This window comes from Ruditapes philippinarum, unplaced genomic scaffold, assembly GCF_026571515.1.
Source record: "Ruditapes philippinarum isolate M1 unplaced genomic scaffold, ASM2657151v2 ctg7879_1_1_1_1, whole genome shotgun sequence".
Lineage (NCBI taxonomy): Eukaryota > Metazoa > Mollusca > Bivalvia > Venerida > Veneridae > Ruditapes > Ruditapes philippinarum.
This window is the reverse complement of record NW_026853065.1, coordinates 29952-41004: the sequence shown is the minus strand read 5'-3', so window position 1 is coordinate 41004 and position 11053 is coordinate 29952. Positions and strand designations below refer to the sequence as shown.

At 33.9% G+C, this 11053-nt stretch overlaps 1 protein-coding gene across 1 annotated transcript; it reads right to left on the bottom strand.

Moving 5' to 3' along the window:
- Positions 1-827: 827 nt before the first annotated feature.
- Positions 828-6419, bottom strand: LOC132732928 (complement decay-accelerating factor-like). Its single transcript, XM_060719456.1, has 3 exons — positions 5822-6419; positions 2919-3104; positions 828-893 (listed from the first exon to the last, which is right to left on the bottom strand). The coding sequence occupies exons 1-3, from the start codon at positions 5889-5891 to the stop codon at positions 838-840; spliced, it is 312 nt and encodes a 103-aa protein (XP_060575439.1). The 5' UTR covers positions 5892-6419; the 3' UTR covers positions 828-837.
- Positions 6420-11053: the final 4634 nt, after the last annotated feature.

The following is an 11053-nucleotide window of genomic DNA, read 5'->3' as shown; positions in this document are numbered from 1 at the left end:
TAGAGATAAGGAAACAAAGTAGGTAAAATAAGAAGAAAAAAAACAAGATCAACAAGGAAGGGCTTTAAATGAATCCATCCCAAACCTTTTTTCAACATTAAACATTTCTTCCGAATCATGCTAAAGAACTAAATATTGTTGGTCAGTTTGATCTGGGACACAATGTAATAAATTACATGTCCCGGACTAAAAGCAGGCCTGTAAATACCACAAAACAAAATCTTAATTTTTATTTGAGGTATACAAATTTATTCGTTTGTATTAGATAATCTGAAGGAGAAATGACGTTCTTTCAAATCACAACAGGTTGTGGTTTTTATCTTAAATCAAAAGAATGGAGAAATTCCGCAAAATTAGTATCAGTACAATGTTTCTGAAAAAGGTAAGGATTCCGAGTATGAAACATTTTCTGGTTTTCTGACACAAGATTGAAATATTTACAGCAGTAAATATACCATGAAAAGCTTATCCTGAAACTTTAATCAGCTGTTAGAGCAATTTGAGATAAAAATTTACGAACATGCGTTGTAAATTGTAACATGTATTTCATTTATCTAATTAATCTATTCTTTCCTTATTTACTTATTTTTTTATTTATTTATTTTATTTATTTATTTATTCATTCATTTATTTTATTAATCTATGGATTTATTTATTTATTTACAATAGAAAGCCAATGCATCCTTTGATCCCTTCTGAACATCTGCAGTAATAGCAGATGTATTTTATTTTTAAGTCCGAGCTGGCATATCAAATGGCTTCTGAACATGTAAATGCACTTAATATGGCTGTACGTGACGTTAATGAGACCCATATACTACTTTAAATTTCCCTACCTTATATGCTTACCTTCAAATCTTGATTAAGTGTCGATTGCCGGTACGGCTGATCAGCTGCAAATATAGAATATCTGAGTGTTATTTAGACGGCCAGACAGGCACGCAAACAAAACCCTTAGATGCGATAAGAACATAACTTTATTCACTTTCAATAAATGTAGGAACATATTAAGAACATATACTTGTTTGTTTTATCACCAATTAAGTGATTGGCTTGAGGACAGCCATGACTTGATCATTTTCGTAAGGTATTACAACTATTTCCATATTACACAATGGTTGGTGCATATGGTTTATGAAGGAATGATATATTTCATAAGGCGCGACTTCTTCGCCTTAAATCGCTAAAATGATGATACTCAGAAGTAAGTATTATACAACATTACGGTGTCATATGTACGAAAGACCGGTAGGGCCATTTCAATTTCAAGATTTCACGATTTCATCTTTTACTTTCGTGAAATCACATTTTCAAAATACGATATTCACGAATTCATGATTTGAGCTTCATGAATTCCCGATTTTTACTTCACGAATTGAATTCACGATAACAACTTCGTGATTTCACGATTACAACCTCAATAATTCCCGATTTCAACTTCATGAATTCCCGATTCAACTTCATAAGTTTCCGATTTCAACTTCATGAACTCACAATGTCAACTTCGCGAATTCACAATTTCAACTTCATGGAATCAACTTCGTAAATTCACAATTTCGACTTTACAGATTCACGAATTCAACTTCACAAAATCAAGATTTCGTTTTATGAAGTTGAAATCGTGCATTCGTAAGCTGAAATCGGGAATTCGTGAAGTTGAAATCATGAATTCATGAAGTTAGAATCGTGAACAAATTATGTTGAAACATTACATTTACATAATTTAGGCCAATTATAAACATATTAAACATATTAATTTTATAATGTAATAAAGGCTTTTCATGCTTAAAATCATAACCTTGTACTAAAACAACCAAAAACATGACTGATTTTTGCCAAATTAGCATATTACCAGATTATGATACAATAAAATCATATTAAATATCAATTAATTTTGATTATTTTTGCACTTATTTATATTTACTTATTATAACAATAAAGTATTAAAATACAAAATCAGTAAAATTGATGACTTTTAAAAGATATTGCTTTAATATTTTACAACATATTTTACAAAATCCAAAATTTACAAGTTCAAATTCTTTTTGTGTGTGTAAAAGTCTAATTGTTATTTCTTGAAATAAAATGTAACTGCTCAATACATATAATAGGACTAGTGCACTTCACAGTGTAATTATGAAGTGAACTTCAGAATGCACACCAAGTGCACTTTAAAATGCTAGTAGTGCACATCTAGTGCACATTAAGTGCACTTTGTGTCAGTTTTAGTGTGAACTCATATTTGACATGTAAAATACAATTTCTGTTATCTGTAATAAACCATTTTTTGATCTAACGAAATCTTACGATAAACTTTGAACTGATTTATAGCTAATCAAAAGCTGCGTATAAATTTAATGTAAAAGGTAAGATTTGACAGAAAGTGCTAAAAATACCGGTTAAAACAAATAGGAAAACCATTTTGCACATGACAATACATAAACTGATTTAAACAATTCATAAGTCCACGTAAAATCAGAATAAACCTTGAGGCGAATCATGCAATGAACAAGGAAGAAGAAAAATTGACTGATTCTCTCTCAAGTCAATTACTTAAGAAGAACATTGAACAGTTGCCTCTGTTCAATTGTATCCAACGACTGTTATTATCATACATTTTAGAAGAAACAGGTGTGTCGCAAATCTTTTTGAATTTTAGCTACATATTAATAGAAAATTATAATTGTACTACTAGTATTATATTCTTATTTTATAATAAAATTTCACTACTTTTAAAGGTACATGATACTGAATAATAATGTGACTTTTTCTAGCTTTCTTACAGCAAAAACCAACCGTCCAGTAGAGGTTATATTGCTATTTTAATTCCTTACTTACAGTAAAAATGTAGTTAATGAAGACAATCGTGCCCAAATGAAGACTTTAAAATGTTTAAAAGAATGATAGTTCTTACTTACGATTGCATGAAAAGCGAACGCCCGTCCATTTTCCTTTTCGGCACCATCTTTTCCTTGTTGTACCTTCTTTTGTGTAACCAGGTTGACATTTGTATTCTACACTATCCCCATCATTGAACCTTTCTTTACGCTTGTATTTCGTTTTAAGTTCTGCATTTAAAACATTGTCCGGTTTTGTGCATTTTTCTATAATTTAAAAATTATAAGCTCTATTTAATATCTTCATGATTGTTAAAACAACTAGTACCATTGCCCTATCTCCCTCTTAATATATTTAATCAAATACGACAACGCATTTCGCTAGATCAAACAAACTCGCTAGGTATTTTTTTGTCATAATTATCCAAAACAGTAGTAAATTACAATTGAGTGAAATACAAACAAATTAATCACAAAGCCGAGGAAGCCACAACAATATGTGTATGTTAATTTTTTTTTTTCATCGCGTAGCATTAGCATAAATATTTTATGAGTGGTGGTAGCCACGACTGAAATATGAAAATTTTCATACACCAAGATGAAAGTTATTACAGTACTGTAGTTATGAAAACAAAACACTTAAAATACAAAATTGTTATGTTTATTATATACATTTTTTCTCTTTTAACATCACAATTTAGAAGATTTTTCCTTCAAGTCTGTGCACAAACTTAATTTAGAATGAAACAGTCCAACAAAACATCAGTGAAAAAAACGCGAAATTTCACTCTAGGAAAATATAGTTTTATAGTAAAAATGCAAATAATTAAAAAAAAACGGCATTTAATTTCATTAATATTTTTCAACATTTAAATTAAAAAGAATGTAAAATAATACTTATCATTTGTTACGTAAACGATAAAATGATATGTGCACACAACTTGAAGAAAATGGCTTGGTATGGTTGCTTATATTTACCTCTTTTTATTGTCATTCGATTGTTAACGCTTAAAGATTTAGTAATCTATACCACCCATCGTGTCTATTCCGAAACGAAGGAGTGTGTATATAACGCAGATTTTTACAATAAAGACGCCAAACGTGCAATATGACCGTGTCGTTCTAAATAACATTTTATCAGATATGTTGTTCCGTTTACTTGTTGTATTGTTTGTTTCGACCATAATTTGCACTTTACGGTGGTTATATTCTGAACTATTGTTCTATTTTATGCTCTTGCATTATATACTTAGGAAATACATAATAATTCTGAGTGTATTCTTGGATAATAGTTCAAAAGCAGAAATATAATACCGAAAATACTGAGTGATAAATAACAAATCATTTGAATGATTAATAGTGCATTGATCATACTATAATGCAAGACAAAACATATTAATATCCATTCTAAAATGTTAAAAGTATAATTGACTTCATTAGGCGCAGAACTTATTTCCTTGGAGTCATTTGGTTCAATTACGTCATATATAACGTCATATTTCATGTAAACAGATATATCGTGCAGCAAAGAACTCGATGTCCCGGGAAATATTGTGAAATTTGTAAGAGTTAGTATTCCGTCTACTGTTGAGAATATAGGTATTTTTATTCATCCATTTTTCAGCATCTGATAAAATTATTTGATAATGTAAATTAATTATGGCCGCCAATTTCTTGTTAGTAAACAGACTACTTATATGCTACAGAGACAATTTGGCGCTGTAGAGGATAAAGGCGTATTCAGGATTGAAATCCAGACGAAGGAAAGTCCCCCGCCCCTCCCATAGAAGTATGTCTCCCGGTCAATATTTAGTTAAGGAATATAGACTCCCCGATCATAAAATCATAAACCCCACTGGTCAAAGTATTATGATACCCCCACTTAACGAAGAACAATGGCCCTTAAGAAGTATGGTGACCCATCGCACCCCGTCACCTTGAATAATAATCAATATACATACGAGATAAGAATGACGATTTGTTATAAAGAAATGAACAAAATAGAAACATTAAACTTTCCTTTTCTAATTGAATCGGGACTTAATTTCAAGTCTGATTTTTTTTATCTTAAACTCACCTGTCATTAGTGGAATACTCTTAACATACAAACAAAGGTTTAAATTTACTAGACAAGCACGAAAACATGTTTACTTCTTGTCGATAATTTCTACAAAACATGTGATGCATCAATAGCAAAAAAAAAACAAGTACAATGCATAACAGATTGATAAAATCAACATTGATATTTCTAGGGAAACGGTGGTCGAGTGGTTAAGGTGCCTCTTCTCTCTCAACCCAATGATCATGAGTTTGAGTCCTACTATTTCTTCATGTGACACCGGTTCGGAAAAACAAACTTTAGAGTGCTGTAAATAAGCTTCATAAGCTTTCATAATGTATACTTTAACTTAGTCAGTATTTTATGATAAAAAAATCATTTTTCTCTCGAAATCTGATCAGAGTCAGTATTTTACAGGTTTTAGTAACAATGGAGGACAATTGTGTCTTATAACGAGTATCTTAGGCTGCAGTAAATACATGTGCATAGAAGAGGGATCGCAATTTGAATAGATATATAACATATGTGACAGTAGTCTTACGAAGTAGGCTAGGTAAATCTATACCTAACATGATTGAGGAACAGATAAATCTTTTCAACATTTGTGCCGAAAATACGGCATGCAACTTAACAAAAGATATCTGTGGGATAGCATGCTCGTATATTCTCATAATGATGGTGAACATCTGAGGATAAACAAGTTTGCAAAGTTTCAAAGCCATATATATATGGACTTTGAAAACATTCCAAGTTGTGCGCACAAATTAACATAAGTGGTTCCGCCATGGCTTTCTATAATATGAATTTTTCCAAGCTTTGTCACATAAAACAACCATTACTTAGAGGTGGCATTACTATTTAAACTCCTCACAGTAATAAGTTAGCAGTTAATGAAAAAAGTTTAAGAATGAACGTTCTTACGTACGATTGCATGTAAAGAGAACGCCCGTCCAGTTTCCTGTTCGGCACCACCTTTGCTTTCCTGTACCTTCCATTGTATATCCAGGTTGACACCTATATATTACTTTATCTCCATCATTGAACCAGTCTTTGCGTTCGTATCTTGTTTTAAGTCTTGCATTTGACACCTTGTCCGGTTTTGTGCATTTTTCTATTATTTTAAGATTATAGGATTTATTTAATATCTTCAGAGTTGTTTAAACAGTGGTTAGTTGGTGACATTTGTCCTGTCTCCCTCTTAATACAATTAATTAAATACGGTCATGCATTTGGCTGGATCAAACAAACTCTCTGGGTATCTTTTGTTATATCCAAAACAGTGGAAAGTGACAAATAGGTGCAATGCAATACAATCACATAAACCACCAACCCGAGGAATCCCCACTATACGATAATTTTTAATCAAATGATTGTACAGGTACGAGAAAGTATGAAGGTTATGCTAAAATGTTCTCACAACATAATTTCCTTGTTGAGGTAAGTTTGTATTTCCCACCTTCAGTTTATAAATTGCTCTAAATACCCGATAATTACCAAACACTCGGTGTTTTTGTATGCAATTTTAACCAAAAAATAAAACACAAATAGCAAAATAATAAAATTGATAGCACTTAAAAGTCTAAATACGTGCACATTGTTCAAACAAATACCACGAAATGAACTACCGCTACCGTAAAATACCGATTACACCTGTGATTAGTGAAAAGTTTGGCTTTCGCACGGCAAATTTATCAACCCAAACAAGTCAGCAAGTTGCTGCTACTTCGGTTTAAGCGAATTTTGGATAAAACCAACGATATTTAAATGTCCCATTGAGGATGCTATAAGCGGAATCGACTATAGTAATTTTCATCATTTCGAAAACAAACATGACGTTGTCCATATAGCCGACAGGTAATCTGGCAACACAGTCTTGGTTGTCTGATTTCAGGTTAATATGTTAAAAATTACTTCAAACATGATTTTATTACAAAAATCAACAATTTGTATAATTCCTAGGATAACGGTATTTTGATGTCTATTTGTAAAAACCGGTTTGATTGCTTGGCTAATAAAGCTTTCTCGGGAAATCCGAATGATAAAGAAGGCGAAACATATAAGGTTGTCATCAGATCTACATGGGAAAATACGTAGATCTGAATTTTAGTCAGATTTTTACGATAAAGTGATAATTTTTCACTCGAAATCTGACCAGGGCCAATATTTAACAGGTTTCAGAGACAATTGGTGCATATTATGTCTTGAACAGAGTGTCTGAGGCTGCAGTTAATATATGTACATAGAAAAGGGATCACTTTTTGAATAGATAAATGATATTGGTGACAGTATTCTTCTCCGCACGAAGGTCAGATTTCGAATAAACGGACATACTTACAAAACGATAACGTTTGATACGGCTTGGTGTAATAAATAATTCTCACAAGTCTCAAAGCCATATGTCGATTGATTATCTGAGATTTTGTGCAATCGTTAACGTATATTTTAAGTCGAAAATGTGGTACAATTATGTAAAGATTATTGCTAGAGTTACCTTCTAAAGTGAAGAGAGTGGGATATGATGGTGAACAAGTGTACAACGTTTAAAATCCAGATGAAATCACGTTCTGCGCATGCGTGGCGGCCATCTGAGTAAATGTTACTTCTGGCGTCTATATTTGTCAGTAGGTGCGCGGTGCATTTGGACTTAATTGTTAAAAAATGACATCATCGTTTTATTTTTAGATCTCCTGTACGCATACAGAGCTGACTTGTGAACTCGATCTAGAGCTTGTTCGCGTCCATTGAGTATCAGGGACTTAGCTCTAGTCGGGGGAAAATACGTTTTTAAGCACGTGTGGTTTATGTACAATCGACCATAAGCGCTCGTTAGAACGTTCATAAAACTTTTCGTTTGATATCCAACTTTACTATGCTACGACCGCTGGTAATGAAGATATCGACAATGTTCTGCATGAATGATTGTTTCCTCTTAAGCTTTACACGTTAAGTGTATATATATATTTATTTCTTCTTTTTTTTTTGATATCAGCATCTCAATTTTACGCGATGTTTTATATCTTCTAAATTACTTCGTGTATGACTTTATACGGAAATACTAAAGATTTAACGCCCGAATGATTACACTTCATGTCACAAAAAAAAATGCTTACGCGATGTGTTTCCTCCAATGTCCAACTCATAAATGAAAAGAATGAGTTAACTCGTGATTTTTTCCCAAGAGTCACCGATATTTTTTTAGTCCAGACAATTCACCAAGAGCTATTTCATCAGCCCCATCGCAGGTGTCATCAAAAGAGGGTTAATCCCACGTCCCACGTATGCGTATGGTTTACCTCACGTTATGCGTATGGTGGTTGGCTATTATAATATTGGATTTTTGATGAAGAATGATATCATGTTACTATTTTTGAATGACTCATTATTTTTATCTTCCGGACATTGTCAGGTCCTCGGTCCTAAATGTGGAGATCATAAAACTTATCAAGCGGTATAAGTAAATAAATTAACTTATTACAGATAAAAAACTATTAAAAAAATATATTTTCATTTCATTAAACAAAGTTTTAAAAAAAAAAATCGAAAATATTGCCTTTATTGACGATGTTTGATGTCCAGCATTATATTTTGAACAATTTTGAAAACCCTTCACCCATGGAACAATCCTGCGAAGTTTGGTTGAAATTGGACAAGATGTTTTTCACTAGAAGATGTTTTAAGTTCACTATATAATCTATAAAACACACACACGCGCGCACGCACGCACACATGCGCGCGCATGCACACATGCACGCACACACTCGCACGTTCCCATACACATGTAAATCGCTATATGCCATTGCAGCATCTACATTCATCAGACCAGCAATCACACATTTTCAAGACAATAAGATTACAATAACATAAACTTTTATTTTTCATGCCAAGCTGTAATCAAACAATATGAGGTAAGACGCATGATATGGTCAACCTCGTGGACCTCATTGTAGCTCGGTTGGAGGAGCGTGGGAATCCAAAGGTTATTGAATCACTTTTGAAGCATGTGGATTTACTAAAAGATTGCACCATAAAGTACACACTATTCTATATATCAAAATAAAATGCCTAATATCTTTATGTGTACTATAAAGAAATTAATAAATTTCTTTTATGTTCTCTTTGAATTCAGATTATAGTATTATTTTACACAAACAATATTACAGTCTGTGCTTTTTGTGATACCATACACTTGCCAGTAATATTTCTGTCCCCTCTACTCGAACTATATAAATGAAGAAATTGAAGACCAGGACCTTGAGTGCACTTCCTTACTGAGTAGGGGGGGGGGGGCTGAACATCACAGTGCCCTCCCTGTTACCCTGTTTTGACATCCGGTCCGCCTCTGTCTTGGTACAGACCACCCTGTCTCATGAGAATTATTTTTTTTACAATCCCAAAGTGGAAAATGTCTGTCTAATTATTTATTTTGCATTTTAATAATAATTATTTCAAGCTATCACCATCATGCAGGATAAAGCTACAGTCACACTGACATCCCGGCAGAGACCCGGTAGACGTCCGGGTTGATCCGGGAACGATCGGGTTACGACCTCAAACAATCATCGTACATCCGTAACTCTGCAGGCAACGTCCGGGATTATCCGGGAACATCCGGTATTCGACCCCGGAAGGAATAAAATATTTAAAATCTGGATAACCCGGGATGTATAGCTTTGCCGGCTTCATCCTTAGCTCTGCCGGGAATGACCGGGGTTACACCGTGTAACAGAGCCCTTGTGAATGCCGGCAGAGCCCCGGAGGTTGCCGGCAGAGCCCTGGAGGATGCCGGCAGTGCCCTGGAGGATGACAATGGAGCTACAATTGATCCCGGTAGAGCCCCGGCAAAGCCCCGTTTATTTCAAAAGAATCACGACAATTTGCGATGATTGCACTTGTTTGGATTAAAACCCTTCCCATTTCCCTTCTTAAGGATGTTTCAGAAAATCATGAATTACTGTTCTAAAACAATAGATATTATATTAAATAAAAATTATGTATCAATGTTATCATTTTTGCGTGGTTACAATCCACCGGGGATCTACCAGGGCTCTGCCTGAATCGTCTTTGTCTCTGCCGGGGCTCTGCCTGGATCAACCGGGGCTCTTTCGGCGTCATCCGGGAACGACCAGTGAAGCACCGGCATGAACCATAGCTTCACCTGGGCCCTGCCTAGATGGTCCGGAGCACATTCTGGATGGTTAGTAGTGCTGTCGCGATTAGTGTGACCGCAACAATAATTCAAACCCGGATTTTCCAGGATCATCCCGGTAACTTATCGCAGTGGTCCTGGGCTCTGCTGGGAGTATTAGTGAGACCGCAGCTTAAAACTCACTAGTGAGGAGTTAATTAAGGGCTTCTTTCCTTCATACAAAAATGGTCAAATTAAGAAGTTGTACTGTTACAATGTTTTATCAAAAATAAACTCACATAGACAATAATTAAATATTCATCAATATTGACATAAAACATTATAAATCATTTATATATGGAAGAAGTACTTATTAATAATACAACTAGGGTGAGGAAAAATGCAGCCTGACTAAGAGTCAATCCAGAGACCATCAGAATACATGTACCATACCTCAGCACTACCAAAAAAACCCAGAACCCTTGGAATACCATACTGCAGGTCTACAGCTCAAACATTTTCTCTCATCTAAACATTGACATAATCCCATCATATTGAAATTTGTCTTTTTCACTGGAACACTTAAAGTGTAGCCTCATTGGAGCTCAAACCTGTCATGCATTGAATACCATTCCACAGCTCTACCAATTGAGATATAAGGTTTCTTAATTACATATCTTCTCCCGCTTAATATACTTTGACATCCCTACCACACTGATTTTTTTCCACAATTCATTTCATGAATAACAGAGTATACTTCTTATAAGCTTTTTATTACAGTTTGCACCAAATATCACAGGGTAAGACAAATGTGCCGCTTGATCCGAATCAAACTTTGGATCCTCAGAATATTATTATAATAATATTATTAAATGTTTAATTTCAAGTAAAAGCTTATCATTGTTCTAAACATGCTTGCTTTAAAGATGAATGAACTTTTATTTTTTAATCAAATAACTGATGAAACATCTCTATGCTACTCCTTTTTGTAGTCCTTTAATACTAGCCTATTTCAATGCACTTAGGGCATAA

Coding starts and splice junctions, on each gene's coding strand:
- LOC132732928 (XM_060719456.1), bottom strand. CDS start 5,891: ATGGAAGGTACAGGAAAGCAAAGGTGGTGCCGAACAGGAAACTGGACG. Junction 3,105..5,821: donor CGTTCTCTTTACATGCAATC/GTACGTAAGAAC, acceptor TTTAAATTATAG/AAAAATGCACAAAACCGGAC. Junction 894..2,918: donor CGTTCGCTTTTCATGCAATC/GTAAGTAAGAAC, acceptor CTATATTTGCAG/CTGATCAGCCGTACCGGCAA.